General features: G+C 35.7%; 1 protein-coding gene across 1 annotated transcript; it reads right to left on the bottom strand.

The window, feature by feature from the left end:
- Positions 1 to 108: 108 nt before the first annotated feature.
- On the bottom strand, positions 109 to 2,593 carry LOC104898180 (40S ribosomal protein S26). The gene is made up of 5 exons (XM_057390903.1): positions 2,429 to 2,593; positions 2,235 to 2,327; positions 1,244 to 1,328; positions 1,009 to 1,139; positions 109 to 396 (listed from the first exon to the last, which is right to left on the bottom strand). The coding sequence occupies exons 1-5, from the start codon at positions 2,429 to 2,431 to the stop codon at positions 328 to 330; spliced, it is 381 nt and encodes a 126-aa protein (XP_057246886.1). The 5' UTR covers positions 2,432 to 2,593; the 3' UTR covers positions 109 to 327.
- Positions 2,594 to 20,820: the final 18,227 nt, after the last annotated feature.

Below are 20,820 nucleotides of genomic sequence, written 5' to 3'. Positions count from 1 at the left end.
ATACTAATCACACAAGGACAAATATTTGTTTCTAGTAATTGATTAATTATGCCAAATCCGAAAATAATGGTAATAATACCTGCTTTGTAGGATGTAGTAAGCGTGAGGAGAAAAAAATGAATGTATTATGTATATAGCGCTTCTAAAACACAAAATTTGGTATAGAGCCAAAATTAATAGAAAAACCGACTACTCCTAAAAAAAAAAAATATTAGCCCATAGCATGGTTCAAACTAATAGCATGAAGGAGTTTAACAAGCTTCATAACTTAGATTAGAATATAAATTTGCTAGAGGCAGCTGTTCACCTATAAGAACTTAAAACTGCTCATGTTCTAGCAGGGGGTGCACCACCGGTAGCACCAGGGCGAGGCGCTTGACCAGTCTTTGAGTCCTCCTGATAAATAAAAGGATAGATGTGTTATTTCATATATCCTACATGAATAGCTGATTTATAGAGCCATAGCCTCCTATGATAAAACATAAAAGGAACCATGACAAAACATCAAAATATTAAATTAGCATGATTATTTCGTATTATGAAAATGTGGGTGAAACCCTTCCACAATTTATAAGAACATAAGGAGTTAACTGAGAGCAAAGTACTAATCATCCAATTCATACTCTCTTCTCCACCCTATTACAATTGCCCAGTTAGCTTCGGAAAAAAAAATGCTACCTCGCTATCAATTATTACACCCATTTGGTTTGGCGCAAATGGTACAGCCACTAATTAGACAGGTATTAAAGATGTTAAGAGTACAGTATCTCAAGGACTATTAACTAGGATATGAGCTCAGTACGGGTACTAAGTGGTAGCTAAGATCAGACATAATATCATGTACATATAATAAAGATGATGCAGCAATACGATAAAGAAGCCATAAGATCAGTGTGCCAGAATTGGAAAAGAGATTGCAAAATCATACAAAAAAAATCAGAGCACAACTCAAGCAAATTGCAGCAGTTTCAAACTACTCGAAAGCTAAAGACTCAGTTAGACAAATACCCGACGCTTGAAACGTTGTGGTGGCTCACGAACCCTTCTATTCTCAGTTGAGCGAACCCTAACAACATGTGAGTGGATGGCACAGGAGACACAATATTGCATCTTGGTGTAGAGCTTAGGAAGTACGTAACCTACAAAAAAGATACGTCGCATCAAAAGAACCATACCTTTAAGAGTGACATAACTTGCAAAGAGATGAAACCAAAAGATAAAAAACTTGATGCAAACTTGTTACCGTCATAAACACAGGCTTCCTGAACATCCCTAACTGCAGCTTGCTCCACAATGTTCCTCACAAGAAACCTCTTGATAGCCTTGTCCTTTAATCCCAAGAGGAAACAATTTCAAAAAGAAATTACTATCACTGCGTTATCAACCAACTCACATAGCTAAAGTACTCTAGAAATTGATTGCTGACTAAGCTACCCAAAGGTAACCATTACAAGGAAATTCCTAACTCATAAGGATTATGAACCTTTTTTCGTTCAAAACATTTTCTGATTGTACATCCGGCAATTAGTATTGAATATTGAGTTGTATTATACTATGCAGAATCAAATGTTATATATACAATTTAAGGCATCAATTCATCTATAAGGTATCAATTCATCTATAAGCTACAATTTCAGCTACAATTTCAGCTACATTGAGTCGTATTATACTATGCGGAATCACAAATGTTATATGTACAATTTAAGGTATCAATTCATCTATATGCTACATTGAAACAGTGTCAATTTCGATTTCTTTATATAACATTCGTAATTTAATATACACAACGTTTTTAATGAAATATCCACTTCAGAAAATGCTATGAACAAATATTGTTTATATCCATTATGAACTAAGCAAAATACCATTCACCATAACTCAAATTCTTATTAGTTCTATTGACACGAAAATTTTCATCAGGTCACCAATTTTTACAGAAATCAATTCCTTTCACATAAAGACTAATTTTTAATCTCATCTAGGGTTCTCAAAACTATAATTTCCACAAAAAATACTAGATTTTTCGATCAAAGAAACCAAATTAGACTACAAAAATTCACCTTGATAATCTAAATATTTCTCTAAACCATCCAATTTAAACAAAATCAGTAACAATCACATGAAAGTTAAGTAAAATTTCACAAACAACATTGATAATCAATTAAAAAGAACTATAAATATGATATAAACATCAAAATTTAGCAAAATTGAGAGAAAATTTAATTTCATAATACCTTAGGACAACATTTTCCGCAATTGGAGCAACGAATGAAATTGACATGACCACGACCATGTTTGTTGCGACCTCCATTTCTCCTCTTGACAGTCTGATCAAAACACAGAAAAAGAAATATTAAAATCAAGAAAAAGATGAAATTACAATTTAAAAAAGAGTAAAAAGATGGAGAGAGATTTGAGAAACACAAACCATTGTTATGGAAGCTTGATAAACCCTAACAATGGAGGAATTTCACACTCGACGGCGGAATTTTAATTTAGTCTGTAAAACCCTAACTATGTTTGTTTGTTGATTGATTTTTTTTTTTTTTGACGTTTTAATATAAAAGGGAAATTGTGAAGTTTAGTTTTTTTTTTGATATTTAATTGTGAAGTTTAGTAATTGGGTTACAAGTGGTTTTTGGGCTGCGTGGGTACTTTCGGCTTATTTTTAAAAGGTCATATCTTGTTTGTGTTTTTTTTATCATAATTGAGTTTTGGATCTGAAGTTGAAAAGATATCGAGTCAAATTTTTATCACCAACTTGAATCTATTTTTTTTTTATCCATATGATCCACGAAGGTGGTACAAAGTACAAAGAAGGGAAGGGGAAATTTGAACCTGTGACGGTGTGACTTATCATTCACAATACCTCAATCTTAACCACTAGGCCAAGACATCCTTGATATATCTAACTTGGATCTTCCAAGAATGTTGAGTATGTTGTGAGAAATGTTCATTTGAAGTTGATCCAATTTGTTTGTTTACAAGAGTAACCCCTTTTATTGTTAAGAGTAACCTCATCCATCAAAGGTAACTACGTTTAATCATACGAGTAACTCGATTTGTTTATGAGAGTAAGCTTATTAGTATGCCCTTTTGTTTATGAAAGTAACCCTATTTATTTATAAGAGTAAACCTCTTTTAATTGTTATGAGTAACTTTAAATATATTATATGAATAACCCCAAGTTTTTTTTGGAGTAACCTCGTTTCATCATACGAGTAACTTCGTTTAATCATATAAGTGACCTCATTCAATCTTACGAGTATCCCTATTTAATAAAAAAAACTCATTTATTCATATCAATAACCTCAATTAATCAGACGAGTAACCCAAATGTTCACAAAAATAATTGCATTTATTCATATTAGTAACACGTTCGTTCATAAGAGTAAACTAATTAATATTTCCTTTTGTTATAAAAGTAACCCCGTGTGTTTATTAGAGTAATCCCTTTTATTTTTAAGAGTAACCTCATCCGTTAGGGAAGACCACATTTAATGATATGATGACCCTTTAATCTCATTCGCTAGAGTAACCAGGTTTATTCATACGATAACTTCGTTCGTTCATAATAGTAACCCTTTTATTCATTAGCATTTTGGCTATATTTAAGAGCTTAGTAATGCACCCCTTTTTATGTTTTTATGTTTTAGGTATTGCCTCAAAGGTCGTCAATTGTCATCATTCCACACACCAAGCACAAAAGGGTTCATCAGAGTTGGGATGGGGTACCACTAGTAGAGAAACGTCGATTTGCATCGGACCTGAGACCCCTATTTGCATCGAACATGGGTCCGACGGCACAGGTCTCGACGCAGATGACCTATAATTGATCTGCGTCGTATGCGGAAACGACGCAGATCGTTTAGCTATTTGCGTCGCACCTTGTATACGGTGCGACGCAGATGGCTTTCCCCAGCCCAACAAAGAAGGGAAATTTGCGTCGCACATAGCCAATGGTGCGACGCAAATCACGCATCTTCGTCGCACCATTTGTATTTTTTTATAATAAAGTGAATGATTTACGTCGGTTGGGATAAAGGTTCGACGCAAATCACCCAAATCCCAGCCTGGTGCAGCAGGCGATTTGTGTCGGATCCTATTGAACATCCGATGCAAATGATTCATCAATTACGCAGATCTTTTTTTTTTTGATAATTTGCATTTTATTCATATCCAATAAAGGTGAAGTACCCTCTATCAAAAAACCAGGTATTCCCTTCAGAAAGGGAAACTTTCATAGTACTTAGTACACCCGATTTAGAGGAAGGTACAGCACCTACAGACAGTACATCACATACTGGTACATCATAAATTGACAAAATTAAATGAGAAGGGGATTGGGAGAATTGAGAGAGCTAATACATGTGTGAGAGATGAAATAAAATTACAACCAAACTACAAAATCAGAGTTTCTAAAGAGCTTCATTTTGGCTATGGTGACTGAGACTGGTTCCTGGCGCCGGGGTTTGTGGGAGAAGGAGGCTTTGAGGCCTCTCCCATGCGTTGATCTGATGAAATTGAGAAGGAGATTTAGGTTTCCGGGTCCACCAGTTGAGTTGGAGCACCAATTCACAGCGACGTATGATTCGGATTCAATTTCCAGAGGCTGACATTTGAAGCGGTTATTATTTAGTGTGATTTGGATTGATCTGTGGATTGCCAGAATGTTAGCTGAGTTTATGTCCATGAGTGGTGTTGATCCTGAGAAGAGACAGAGGAGAGCTCCATTTTCGTCACGGAGAGCGCCACCAATGACAGATCTACTTTGACGGGGGAAAAGGGAAGCTTCCACCGCCCATTTTAAGCCGGGTGGGTTCGGTAGGGGAAGTATTAGAGGTATTTGAGGGGGATGAAGTGGGCGCGGTTGACGCCAAAAAGGCACAATGGGTTCCTCATGACTTCTTCAGGTGAATAGGGGAATGGCTCTTTCCATCCTTTTATCCACTAACAAAGGCGGAGGATAACCATATTCTGTACTGACTGAGAAGAGCTGGAGACATGATTGAAGATTCTATCATTCCTTTCTTTCCAAAGTGACCACAAAATCACTTGGAAGGAAGCAATCCACACTTTTTTGAAGAATCTGCTTTTTCCAGAAAATGACCACTGAGCAAAAGCTCTCTCCAAGTTTGAGGGCCAAACCCAGGAGAGATTCCATATTTTGAGCCACCAGCACCAGATAGATTGTGCAAAATAACAGTGAATAAAAGATGGGCCGAATCTTCAATTACCATGTTGCAAAATGGGCACAAGGCCTCGGCTGCTGATATGATGTTGCGGGCTACCAAGTTCTTGCGGGTGTTGATTCGGTCTAATAGTGCCAGCCAGAAGAATATTTCGATGCGATACGGTACAAGCCCAGCCCATAGCTTGTTTAAGACAGTTTGCAATAGAGGTTCAGGCCCATTTATAAGGGCAAGGTAGCATGATTTGACCGAGAAAACCCCAGAGTTGCTGGGGGTCCATATCCAACAGTCTTTTTTCTCCTTTGAGATAGAGAAGTGCTGAAGCAGGTTCAACAATTGAGCCCATTCATTCTTGTCTTGTGGTCTTAGATTTCTGATCCATGAGATGCCCCAGACCCATTCTGAATTTACCCACTGCCCCGAAGAAGCCACTGATGCAGAGGGCGATGATGCAATTCTAAAAAGCCTTGGGAAGGAGTCTTTAAGGGCTTCGTCCAGTAGCCATACATCATACCAAAAAGAGGTGTGTTCCCCATTCCCAATAGTAATCTTGGACCCAGTTTTTAGGAGGTTCTTTGCTTTCTCATGTTTCAACAGGTGGTTACAAATTTTCTTCCATGGGCCTCCTTTAGGAAGTGAGTCCATGTCTTTCATTCGAAAGGTTGAGGGATAGCCATATTTTGCTTGAATGGTTAGTCTCCAGAGAGACTTGGGTTCTTGCACATATCTCCAAACCCATTTGAATAGAAGACCAATATTTCTCAGGAGGAGATTACTCACATTTAGGCCACCCATTGCTTGAGGTAGTTGAATTATCTCCCATTTGATTAAGGCAAGAGCCCTCTTGTCCACTTCCCCGTTCCAAAGAAATCTTCTTTGAATTTTGGTGATTTTTTCAATCACTCCCTGAGGCATGGGGTAGAGTGACATGTAGTAGATTGGTAGATTCGAGAGGGAGGCTTTGATTAAGGTTAGTCTTCCCCCCATAGATAGTAGTTTGCTTTTCCACCCTGCTAGTTTTTTTATTCATCTTTTCGAGAAGTGGATCCCAGATTGAGAGCTTGGATGTATTCCCTCCAATAGGGAGGCCCAAATAAGTTATGGGGAATTTGCCCACTTTGCAACAGAGATGAGTTGCGAGGCATTGCATTCTTGATTCATCAACATTTATCCCTATAATCTCACTCTTGTGAAAGTTAATCTGAAGGCCAGAGGCTACTTGGAATAATATGAGAATCTTCTTGATGTTTTTAAGAGCAGCAATATCCGGGGAGGAGAATAGGACCGTGTCATCCGCAAACTGGAGGTGAGAGATGACAGGGCCGTTTTTGCACGCCGCGATTCCTTTCCAGAGATTCAAGTCGGTCGCCTTCTTTATCAACAGGTTCAGTACCTCTACTATGAGTACAAAGAGGAAGGGTGACAGGGGGTCTCCTTGCCGGAGGCCCCTTTGCAGTTTAAAGGCTTTGTGGGGAACCATTAATAAAATCGACGCTGCTGCTGAGGAGATGCATGAGCGAATCCATATAACCCAGAGTGGTGGGAAACCCATTTGTTCTAGCACCCAGGTGAGGAAAGACCATGAGACCGAGTCAAATGCTTTGTGGAAGTCTAATTTCAAAAGAATAGCCGGTACTTTTGATCGATTACAAGATTCAAGAAGTTCCTCTGCAATGAGCACACTGTCGAGAATTTGTCTTCCCGCTATGAAGGAAGTTTGTTGGGGACCAACCAGCCAGTTCATTACCTGCTTGAGTCTGTGTGCTAAGATTTTAGTGATGATTTTGTAAATACTTCCAACCATACTGATTGGCCTGTAGTCTTGTAGGCCCATAGGTTTTGCTGATTTGGCGATGAGCGCGATGAAGGCAATGTTGCTTCCTTTTGGAAGCTTTCCCGATTTCCAGAATTCCGTAACAATCGAGTAAATCTCCTCTTTTATAATCTCCCATGAGGACTTGATAAATCTGAAATTAAATCCATCAGGTCCTGGGGATTTTGATGGATTACAAGTAGCCACCGCATTATCAATCTCCTGGGTTGTAATTGGGGCTATTAAATCTCGAGCTTGCTCCTCCGAAAGCTTTTTGAAGTCCAGACCTTGGAAAGTAGGTCTGATATGTGATTCTTCCGAGAAAAGTGCTTCATAGAATTTCACAGCCTCTATTTTAATTGTCTCAGGCTCAGTAATTTTTGATCCATCAATGTTCAGTGATGTTATCATATTCCTGCTTCTTCTCAAGGAAGCAAGAGTGTGAAAGAATTTCGAGTTTTTGTCCCCCAATTTTAACCACTGCACCCGTGAGTTTTGAGCCCAGTAAATTTCCTTTTTTCTGAGCCAACTCCAAAGCTCCAATTGCGAGGAAGATCTTTCCTTAGCTTCGTCAACAGTTAAGGTTCGAGAATTAGTTAAATTATCCCACCTTTGAATATCTGCCTCTAAATGAGAGATGTTGGTTTCAATGTTACCAAAGTCCCTCTTATTCCATTCCTTCAAGTCTACTTTCACCTTTCTTAATTTCTCCATGATCGGCAAGTCCTTAGACATTGCCCATGATGTTTTTATCGTTTCCAAGCATCCCGGATTCGTGAGCCATACATCTTGGAACCGAAACGGTCTAGGACTCCATTCGAAGTCACAAGACTTGGTTAGGAGAGGACAATGGTCTGATATTCTTCTATTAAGAAGTTTTGCATTGAGTGAGGGAAATCTGGACACCCATTCTGTCTGCACGAATACCCGATCCAATTTACTCATTGAAGTCCCCCTGAACCAAGTGTACCATCCTTCGGATGGGGAGATTTCAATCAATTGAAGCTTATTAATGAAATCATGGAAATGCTGGGAACTAATGTGATCAATGATCTGACTGCCACGGTCCGAGGGTGATAGAACTTCATTGAAATCGCCAGTAATTAGGCAGGGGTAGTGAGATGCTGAGCAGAATTCTCCAATTTCTAGCCATGTTTCTGCTCTTTCACTCGTATCACATGAATTGTAAATGTTAATTAAGGTGCATTGAAATTCATCAGATAGTAGAATACCTTGTATTGCAATCCAGTTTCGGTTGATAGTTGAGGATGATAATTGGAATAAGGATTTCCTCCACATGCTGATTAGACCTCCTGAGCTTCCAAGTGATGGGCTTACACAGGATTCAATATCGTCCCTGCCCCAGAGGGATTTTACTGCTTTGGTTGAGAGAGATTCAAGCTTAGATTCTTGAATGAATGTTACCCATGGTTCATGAGAGAGAAGGAGCTTTCGAAGGACACGACGCTTTATCCTTGATCCAGCACCTCTGATATTCCAGGAGAATATTATCATTTGAACTTGTCTGGACACCCATTCTGTCAATTACGCAGATCTTGTCTACTTGAAACTGACGACGCAAACAGGGGACTGGGAACCGACGCAAACAAGGGTCTGGGAACCGACGCAAACCCGACTTTCTCTACTAGTATATATGCAGAAAGCTGACACTAATTTAGGCTAGACTAGTTTTAATCATATTGTATAAGATACAAATTATACATTTGTAAACTCAACTTAGTAAGAAACAAGACCATCACAGTTTTATATTTTTTCAAAAATCAGCCTTAATTAGACGCTACATAACTAGGGTTTGAAACATATGAAGCATTCAATTCACCATCAATCTGATAGAGTTGACGTGAGTCAACTATAGCTGGTTGTTGAAACAGCCATAATCTTATCTCAACTCTATTACAATCCACAAATAAAGTTTTGTGCTATCACTAATGTTCATCTTTGATTTCATAAAAGATACAACTAGGTTTTTTCTAAACGTTTTTATCTGCCATATTATTGCCATATTTCTCTGATTTAGCTAGAACTGATGCAGTATTGTACTTGATTAGAAATTAAAAATGTTGCATGCATGTTCACATAACTAAGGTTTGTTTACAACTTTTGAAGATTAGATTAAGATAAATGAATACATAAATTTAGCTTCCCGTGGATGTAGAAGGGTGGATTGCCAAGATATCAATTTTGAGGTTTCTTAACTTTGCGCGACTCTTCATGCACTTGATGGGTTGTGCCCAGATTCGTGAAGAGAATTCCAGCTTTTTATCGAAGATTAACAATATAATCACGTGACGACAAAAATATAGCTAATAATTATGCATGGGAGCTTGATATAATTTAATAAATTGCCTCATAATTTTGTATATCTTGTTAGTAAGGTAATATTAATGGTCCCTGGCGTCCTTTTAAGTTTTGCTATAATTTTTTATACATCTTCGGAAATTTTCACCATATTTGGTTCAGACTTTAGACTTTCTGTTAAATTTAGAAACAATATGAAACGGGCTTGGGTGATCCGAACAAGGAGGAGGAGAGATTTGGTCCACTTTATAAGCACAAAGGAGGTTCCGTACTAAAACCAATTGGTGATAGTAGGAGTAAATCGTCTACCTTATAAAGTGTAATTAACAATCCCTCCTTTCTCTCCAATGTGGTGGGTTTTCAATGGATTTCAACACACCCCCTCACTTGTGAGTGTCCTTTAGAAATTCAGAGTTAACTGGAAAGGGCAGAGCAATAATTTTTTTTAGGGGCATGATATCCTATTGAGGTAAATCCTTATCCAGTAGCGATCAAATACCCACTTTAGATGAGACCTACAATTCGGGCTCTGATACCATGTTAAATTTAGACGCAGTATGAAACAGGCCTGAGTGACTTGAACAAGGAGGAGGACAAATTTGGTCCACTATCTAAGCCCAAAGGAGGTTCCATATTAAAACTAATTGGTGATAGTAGGAGTAACTCCTCTACCTTAAAATTAAAAGTGTAATCTCTCCTCTTTCTTCAATATGGGACATTCACAAGTGGGCTTTCAATGGGTTTCAACACTTTCACTATTATAAGTAGTTATGTCATTTACAAGCTTGGTTTGGAACCTGGTTGAAAAACTTGATAAAACCTTCAATTCATCTTTTGCAATTCTTGAACTATCGATGTGTAGTTGATAGGAATTGAATCATTATTAGAATGGTAAGAAAAATAGGATAATCTTTATAGAACAAGTTTATTTCGTTACATCTACTTTCTCTTTTTATTTTCACTTGTAATCGTTTGATTTTCACGCTTGCTAATACATAACTTCAACCATTATTTATATCTTTGGTTAACGATATATAATTAAAAATTATAAATAGTAGATATTCGAAAAATATACATTAAGACCAATTCAACAAAGTCCTACATAAATATCATTTTCCTTAATAATGAATCACCAAAAAAGAATTAGGTAGAGTTTGTAAATAATGTAAAAGTCAAACTGTTGCAACTAAAGAGACGGAGGAAGTATATCATTATTTACAATGGTATAACCTTCACTCGAGATTTTACCATGAGGCACCCTTAACAATAAGATGGTGTCATGTCATAGTTTTTGTGGTTTTGGCAAACATATCATGCCATTTTCTTGGTATGTCTCCTTATTCTAAAAAAAGAGGGACAATAAATTTTGAATGTACAACTTTTTCTTTGTTATCCTATGCTCTAAACATTGTTGTCAAAATAATACTTTTTCTATTTTAAAATATCTAAAACACTTCTCTGTAAACACATGCCAACTCTAAATTTAACTATTAATATTTGTAATTCTCTACATGTAAAAGTTATAAAAAGTTGATATTTCAAAAATAATATATATTGAAACGAATTTAACAAAATTTCATATGACTATATATTTATGTACGTAGAAATCAGATAACATGATTAAAGAAAAATGTGCAAATAGTGCAAAAGTCAAATAGTATCATCTATTTTTTAAAATAAAAAGAGTACCATTTAAATAAACCAAAATTTTTGGTCACCAATCACCACCATAATAGCCCGCGTGCGTGTGTGTTTGACATTTACTTTACTAGTGAACATATTCCACTATAAGCAACATTTGAATTGGTTCTCACTTTTTATTCAACATTTTTATTAGATGTCATTCAAAAACTTGGGTGAAAGGTAACACGCCATATCAAACTTACTATGTGCTATCATTTACTTTAATTCCTATGATATCATAAGTTCATAACTACTTCTCAATTCCAAATAACACCAATTATATTTTAGACGAATATGTATTCAGAGATATTTCTTACGGTTTTTTCACCAAGTATAGTACCCCTGAGTTTTAAAAAAATTCACATGGTACCATCAAAGTTTTCAAAATACATGAGCTACCCCTAAGTTTCAAACTAATACACCCAGATACCCTTCATGACTAACGACGTTAACCGCCGTTAGTCTTAAACCTCATTAAACCTAATTACCCCTAATTAACCTAACTAGATCTAACCCTAACCCCTAATTTCAAACCTTAATACTAACCCCTAATTTTATAAACCTTAATACTAACCCCTGATTTCAAACCCTAACCCCACTACCACCCAACCACCACCCCCTTTCCTCCACCCAACCACCCTACGTCCTGCAGTCCCAAGTCCCACCGTAACCACCACCTTCACCGCAACCCCCACTCTCCCTCCCCAACCCGTAACCTCGCCAGCCCCCTTCCCCACCCATTCGATTTCTCCCCCCCCACCGCTAACCCACACCACCACTCCATCACCACTATGCGCACCACCTCTACAGCGCCCAACACCCCTCTTTCCTTTGCTCTCTTCTCGACACGATTTTCCTCCCTGTTTGCTTCGAACTACAGTAGCCCAGCCCGCTCGCCTCTGTCGGTGGTCCGGTGCGTGCCCTGTTTGCTTTGAACTGCTAGGTGTTGCCTATGCATTTCTTCCCTAAAATCGAATGGGTGGGGGGGGGGGCCTGTTGGGCATCGTAGGGGTGGGGGCGTCACGGGGGTGGGGAGGGGGCTGCGGGAGGTGGGGGGAGAGGTGGTTAGGATTAGGATTAAGGTTATTGTTAGGTTTAGGACTAAGGGTTAGGGTTTGTGTTAGGATTAGTTGTTAATTAGGTTGAAATCTAAAAAATTGGGGTTAGTGACTAACGGCGGTTAATGTCGTTAGTCACTAAAGGCATCTGAGTGTATTAGTTTGAAACTTAGGGGTATCTTGTGTATTTTGAAAACTTGGGGGTACCAGGTGAATTTTTTGAAAACTCGGAAATACTTGGTGAAAAAACCGTATTTCTTATAACATCATCTAAACAAGTTATCTTTTTATACCAAGTTATCTTTTTATACCAACTTTGCAATTTGATCAATGCCTACACACATAGGTTTTATATATGAAACAAATTTTACCTATGACAACTCTCGTTATCTTCATCAATTAATGGTCACTTTGATAGTTGTGTACATACAAAAGAAGACTAACAACAAAAACTAATAACCTAATGGAGTTACATCGTAAAACCAATCGGCACTAAGTTAAGTACATACCCAACTTGTTTTAATTTGTATCACATCTTTTCTTCTTCTTCAATTTGGGTAAATGACAAGTAGTCCAATTCATAAGTGGGAAATTCTTTAGCAACTTTCAACCATTGCATGTTTATTTAATGGTATTTTGCCAATTCACGAGTGACTAATTAATAAAACCATTGTTCCTTTTAGTGAAAACAGAAAGTCGAGGTCTAGCTACAATATTGCTCTTCTTTTACGCCTCACCTTTTTCCAGAGATTCTGGACAGCCAAATATACCATGTCAAACCCACCAAGGGCGATCAGCATAAATTGACTCAAACAAACACACTCATTCATGCATGTCTATAGGAAGCACTAGAATGGTAGTAAGTGACATCCTATATGATTCAAATATTCTACTACTTTTCAGCTACACAATTAAAAGTTTTGTGGACTATGTACAATTTCCATCCACATGAAACGAACAACCCATATCACAGTTGACAACTTGACAATCTTTTTACTTTTTAGTAGTAAATATATACTATATATATATATATATAGTATATAGGAGTATTAATTACCATTTGTTAGTACACAAAAGTTAAAGAAAAGCCGTTGCATATATACATGAAATATGATATACTCACTGTGTAAATCATACTATATTTGACCTTTTGTCTACCAACTAGCCAAGATGCGTGCATGCATGCATGATGCATGTAAAGGGAGAACCCACGTGTGATTCCCACACTGATGAAGAAGGAGGATGTGGATGACTAATATATAAGTCTACTATACTAGTACTATACTTATTACCATTTGATTTTATTTTTTGGTCCTACTATCAAAAGTTTTCCACCGCCTTCGACGAGTGGACTAATTTCTTGCGGGAGTTTGTATGGGTACCTCAAAGGGCAGCAACATTCCTCCTAGTTGGGATCTTTTCCATATCCAAGGCTCGAACCCGAACGCTTGGTTAAGGAGCGAGAGACCTTTAACCACTCACGCCAATCCCAATTGATACCATTTGATTTTATGAATTATGATGGTATCCTATTAGGTTTGTATTTTATTAGGCTCTTCTCTGGAGTGAGCTTGTGTTTGACAAGTGAAGTTTTATCAATTCCCGTTGTTTATAAATATAATCATACTCCTTATGCTTTTAAATAGATTATAATTTAATTTTTACAATATAATTTGTATACTCTACTTTGACTATCTTTTTCTATACATGTAAACCAATATTATGATACAAAATGTTGAATTTATCAAAACTTATATTTTCAAAATATTAATTTTTACTAATGATTAATTAAATATATTAATGATCAAAGTTGTACATTAACAAATATACAAATTAAAATGGAACATCTATTCAAAAACGGATAAAATATTAGGTATGATTTTTTCTATACCAACTTGTTTATAATCCTATACTTTGAACTTATCATACTTCGCTATGGTATTGTTAGGGGTGTCAATTTGGGTTATCGGTTGGGTCTGGGTTGGCCCGAGCTGTGTCGAATGTGTTTGAGTCAGATCGTACCAATTCGAACATTTTCTCGGATTGATGGTGGGTTGGGTCGGAGCCACTTAGGTCGGATCCAACCCGACCAACGTATACTCAGGTGCAGGTTTTAGCTCGACTCAAATCGGTTTTGGGTAAACATAAGTTGGGTTCTGAATGAGTTTGTGCATATCAAGTTGGATTCGGATGGACTTGGATTCGCTCAGGTTGTGTTCGGTTGGACTTGGGTCAGCTCAAGTCGGATTCAAATAGAGTTGGAATGGTCCATTATATGTTGGAGCTTGTTCTTTTTCAGTAATTATCGATATCGATCGAAATTCGGGTCGGCACACGCATATCTGTGTGCGCAACGTACATGAGAGATAAATAAAGTGAACAAGTTAATAAACTTGACTAATGTTACCTATAATCATATTATTAACTATGCACATAGATCTTATTAATAATAATAACAATTTAATATCTTAAATAGTATTTATAAGAACATGAACTAAAATTATGATAAAAACATATTTGATTGATAATGTTGGGTCGGTAATAGGCTGGATTGACATGGGTCGAGTTATAATGTGTTGGATACATATGGGATTTCTCGGGCTACTTGGGTCTGGTTTGACTTTAGGACGGATGCAAATTGGGTTCGTATTTTGGTATTCTGATCAAACTAGCTAGGTTTGGATTAACTTTGGGTCGGTAACATATTGGGTTGGGTTTTGATATGCTCGGGTATTATTATTACTGGATTGGGTTGATTTCGTATCGGAATGGATCGATTGGAAAACCAGATGCGGAACGGGTGCAGGTGGATCCTTGGTTGGATCTGATTTTGACACCCCTAAGTATTGTGGAGGCCTAGAGGCCGGAGGGGAACGCCGGGCTAGGAATTGGACGGATAGTGGCACTTAGGATCGGACATGCAATTGTGGAGGTCCATTAAAAATAATAATCGTTCCATTTCATTTTAATTGTCAAATTTTTTTTTTTCAAAAAGTTTCAAGCTATAGTGCAAAATATAACAATAAATGATATTTCTTTATTTTTTATATATTCCGAAAGTATGACAACTAGAACAGGAAAGAGAGGGGATCATCATTGCGGGAATTAAATTGGTCGCAAAGTGATAATAAGATGATTTAATTATTTTCCCTTATATATACCATTGTACTTATTAATACTCTCCCTGTTTTGCTATTAGTGTTCAATATTGACTTTTGACATTATTTACATTTTACAATATATATATATATATATAATCCTTTTTTTATTTATTAATATATTAAACATATATTTCTATAACGTGGTTTTGGATTTATTTGTCTTGACCTATAAACTATTTATAATTTTTATTAGTAAGAAATAGTTAAAAATATTAGTGGATAAAATTAGTTGAGTTTTAGCAAAATGAAAATCAAAATGAAAAAACTAATAACAAAGCATGAAACTTCTCTTTTTGTTCCAAAAATTATCAATTGATCCATTATCGTGTTGGTCAAAGCTTATTCTTATATTATACATGCCGTCTTAGTTTAAGGATTGCTTAAATATATAATCTATTTTCCTCATTATTTATGAAGGGTAGATAATTAAAATAAAAATTATTAAAACCATATTGAATCATGGTTATTGTATGACACGGTTATTATCGAGTGGTGAGTACCATTTGGGAAATTGGTGACAATAAGAAGGGCTTTTTTTTCCTTTTGACAATGAGAAGGTAAGACTTTAGGGACATTTGGATGTCATGGGGTAAAGTAAAACGAAAGAAATTAGGAAAAGGTTAAAAGGGGAAAGGAAAGCATAACCCTTAAATTTAAAAAGTTGTTTGGTTGATAACATTGTATTTGCTCTCTCTTCCTCCTTTTACGATTTCTTCCACCATAGCACCACCATATCCCCCTCTCTTGCTATGTTGCCACCCCTCCCTCTCCCATTATCGCTGCACCACCATCTCCCCCTTCCCTTCCCTTCCCCCTCCTCTTCAATTCTGGTAGCTTGTAGCCCTTTCCCCTTCAGTTCTGCAGTGATGCGCCTTTCTCGTCCTTCAATTCTGGCAACTTGTTGCATCACCCGTCCCCTTCATTGAGCCGACAACCTATCACATGCATCGCCCCTTCCCTTCAGTCGATAACCTTTCTCTTATTCTTCCATGGTTTTTTTCTAGGGTTTGTGGGTGGTAGTTGCGGGTTTAAAGTGGTGGATGGTTTTCAGGCTTGCTTGGTTGGGATGCTGGTTGATTTTCTCGGTGGTTGGATGGTCTTAGGTGGGCGGTTGTGGTAGCTGGTCGGGTGGGGCTATTTGTTGGGGTGGAGTATTCGGGTGGTAGCGAGGTTGCGGTGATTAAGTTGGAAGGATAGTGGTTGAGTGATTAGGTCAAGTGGCGGTTGGATGATCAAGGAGATGATCAGTGTAAATTAGAAAAAAAGGGAAAGTGAAACCTTAGGGAGTTTTGAGGGTGAAGACTTTAGGGGCAAGGAAAGGATAAAGGGTATCATTAATTAAATGAAGTAAACGAAACAAGTAATGAAATTAAGTAACTTGATTCTCTTACGTATCATTTCTAGAAAATCCCCATCCAAACACCCCTCAGTTTATTCTAGAGGTACTTAACTAACTAATTCCAGCACATGTACGTGTATCATTTCCTTTCCGTCATAAACACATACTTTTGACGGCTCATTGATTTTTTCCCCCAAAAAGAATAAAATTATTTTCTATATGGTACCCGTACGTGATCGAGTATGGTACCTGATCAGTGCTTTCGATTTTAAGAGTTTAATTCTGTGATATATTCTGTATGTATTTTATTGCTTTTTTTTATTAACAGGACAAATGAGAAGGAAATGTGAACTCATTGTCAGGTTAAAGGCAAGCTTTAACCTTGTAGAAAGGTGTTTTCATTAATATAAGATATAATCTGTAGTGAAATTAAGAATAGTCATCAGGATAAGTGTTGAGAATTTTGGTATTATGCATATTATTATAATATAAAATTTATGAATTTATCATGTTAAGATTACATATTTTAGATAGTAGCTCGTTATTAGACCCGGGCTATGCCCCGGGTAAGAAAAAATTTCATTTATTAATGTAATACTTTATGATAATAACACTAAATACAACTTAATCTAGTATATGAAAATTAGAAATTGTAGAATATAAAAAAGAGGTGAGAAAAGCCACGGTTTGTTTCTCCAATATTTTATAAAGCAATAAATGTCCCCTTAAATAGTACAATAACGAACTTAAAATTAAAATTAAGCAAAAATAAAACGATATTGTTGAATCGTGAACATGTATGTCTACTAATCCATTGCCTGCTTCTACTCAACTAACAATAATAAAACACATGCTAACTTGTTTGACTATATCCTATTAACAACTTCTATCATCTAGGAAGCACTAAACAATTATAATTTTCCTTACCCGGAACATAATTCGAGACTAATAACTAGTTATACATTTAAGATAGGAAAAACAATTTTTTTGCTTATATATAAATGAAGGAAGTATTAAGTTATTAGTTTGAAAACCTTTAAAAGTATTTATCTGAAAACCTAAGAGCCTTTTCCTTATCGTCATTAAGTTTTAAATTTCAGTTTTTTTGGGTTAGTTTTATAAAAGTATTAAGCAATAAGCTAGCCCCAAAACCTAACTTATGTTGCTTGTGGACTTCTTATTTGCAAATTGGCAAGTTGCGTGTAAAAGTAATAGTATCCATCGACAATGTATATGGGGGACCATATATATAGTCTCGATGAATTACCAAGTAGTACTTGGTCTAGTGGATTGGTTTGTATCTCATAACCTCAGTAGAGGCACTTTGAGGGTGCGGATTTCCCCTTACAATTTTCCCCTACGCTCAAGGGGTCTTGCCTGCAAACTCGGACCGGATTGACCTGTGCGAGATTCCAATTCAATTATTGCGTCTTTTCCTTACCTTAAAAAAAAATAATCCCGATGAATTAGGAAGACCTAAAAGCTTAGTTATATATATAATTGATCATATTTTCCTAATTTCCTTTCATAGAAAAGTAATCCACTAGCATCCCCTTTTCATTTTGAAGAACAGGAGAAGAATAATCCACTAGCATATTCAAGAAGAAAGAATATGTATACCACCACATGATTTGGGGCCTTATATATTATCGATTGTAAGAAAATGGGATGCTAATTGGGGTACAAATTCCTGCAAAGGCTAATTTTGCCAGCAGAACTAGTACTTCTGATCGCAATTTGCAAGTGATATAGAGCTGAACATGAGTCAATATATTTCAAAGCAACTTAAATCAAAAGAAAAGTAGCTAAGTTGGTAAAATTTTAGAGGTAATAATAATAATAAAAATGAATTTAATTTACACTAGTGTTCAGGGGGAAAAACTATTGTATGTGATTATTTATTTTAGGGGAAAAGAGTTGTGCACTATTGTATGTGATTAAACAAAACAAAAAAGGGTGCCTAGAAAAATGTTGAATGAGTAAAAATACTCATAAAGTTAAAAAAAATATTATTATATACAACACTTTACATTAGAAAATAAAAGTGAAATGTTAAGTTATTACTAAGCATTGATAATACTGATCAATATGCATGATTTGTCCTAAAATCCTAAACTAAATTTAGAAAATATATATTGTCGTTTATTGTTAACCCTTATTGTTACATATCTCTATTATATAAGCTAAGAGAGGAGGTGTGGTGTCCTCTGTTAAAGTAACTAAAATACCCTTAATGATCTAATTAATGGAATGAAAAAAATTACAAAAGCAAATCATTTAAAAATTCTCATTCCAACTTGCCATTTAAAACAAGTTTAAAATGGTATATGCATCAAATACTTCAATCAAAAATTAAATGGACAAAATATTTATACCTTATAAAAAAAGATGGCATACATAATGTGCACATGAAAAGTCTGAACATTCACTACCTTTGATATTCTTTAATTTAGTTAAATCAACTCATTATTTTTGTTCTTTCTGTTCAATATTCATTCACAAAAAAGTAATAATGTTAACAATCACTCACAACCTTTTTATTTTTTTACATTAACGAATTAATATATCTAAATTCATCTAACTGTTGAATTTTTCACATTTAAGTTTAATCATAAATAAAGTATGAATGGAGTATCTAATAGAATAACAAATTTTGAAATTAACGCACGCATCGCGTGCATATGAAGGCTAGTATGATATATCCGAACAAAAGCATGATTTTGTCATAAATTCGGACAACAATTTGTGGCCAATGGTAAAGCTGAATCACTATAATGGATAGATTTAGTGACAACGAGTGAAGACACGTCTCTCTCGTGATTGTAGATGGTGTCACCTGACACTCTTCCTAATGGCGTTTTACTTCATCTAATCTACATGCAATACAAAAATTATAAAATTGCATAGTATAGGATTTGATCCCGTAAATTCAAGTTTATATATCAAAGTCTTAACCATTCGACAAATTGATATTTTGTGTTACCGTTTTAAATTAAAATATTAATAAATAAAATTTTCTTCACCTATGACATAACCTGTACCTAATAACTAGTTATTAACAAACGTTAATGTTTAGGTTCTTTATGTGACTACGAGAATTTGAGATTGCATTAACAAATACTCCTTAAGTATACTTTTGGCCCATTACTAGCTTTTACTTTACCATTGTACTACAATGGTTTGCCCACTAACAATATATTAATTCAGTTAATTATACTTTTACTACGGTTTCTCATTTGCTCCCATGATTGTAACCACAACGCATACAATAACGGTTAGGTGTAAAAAGATAAGACAAGCAATTCATATCATATTGATGAAATATATGTTTAAGCAATCAGTTAGGTTGTATTGATATTTAGCTATTCACCAAATGAATGTCACAAAAATCGACTTCTATCTTTCTAAGATCAACTACAAGATTTGTTATAATCTTTGTAGTGGAAGGCAATGGCCCAATCATGAGAGACTTATAACTTATAAGAGTGATGGACACAAAATGAATTTTGAACAATAAATTATAGGTGAGATAGATAGATTTATAACTAACTCAGTGTGAGATGTTAAAAGTTATCTCTACAGATCAGAGACGAAGCCAGATTTAGTTATGGAGGGGCCAGATTAAGAGGGAATTCTAAACATGGTTGTTGAGGGAAGCCAATTTACCTATAAAAAAAGATATAACCATTGATTATCATTGATTTTCTTCAAAGCTATGTTATGGCTGCAGGGGACATGACCAAGTGATATCCTCACTTAAAATATTTAGTTTTAACCAATAGACCAAATGATATGTAGTTATACACCCTCTCAAATTTATATCTTTACATTATTGTCTCATAAAATATTTTAGGGTATAATGAATACCCTTTATATATCTACCAAGGATGTCTTGGCCTGGTGGTTAAGATTGAGATGTTGTGAACGATATGTCACATGTTCGAATCCTCCCTCCTCTTCTTTGTACTTTGTACTGCTTTCGTGACTTATATGGATCAGAAAAGAAAAATCTCATTTTATATCTTCTTAATTATTGAAATTAAACACTTAACTTTTTCTATTGACTAGAATTATATAAACAATATCCACATTCAATGTTCTTCCTAAACAAGAACAAATCTAAGAAATCAAACAATTTTCTTTTCCGAAACATCTAAATAAATACATACTTGAGTTTGGCTTTTATATTATGGCATAATTGTCACCATGAATATTTTTCACTATCATAGCATCTTTCACTTTGGACATCCACACA

Source organism: Beta vulgaris, chromosome 7, assembly GCF_026745355.1.
Source record: "Beta vulgaris subsp. vulgaris cultivar EL10 chromosome 7, EL10.2, whole genome shotgun sequence".
Taxonomy (NCBI): domain Eukaryota; kingdom Viridiplantae; phylum Streptophyta; class Magnoliopsida; order Caryophyllales; family Amaranthaceae; genus Beta; species Beta vulgaris.
This window is presented reverse-complemented; position numbering and strand designations above follow the sequence as displayed.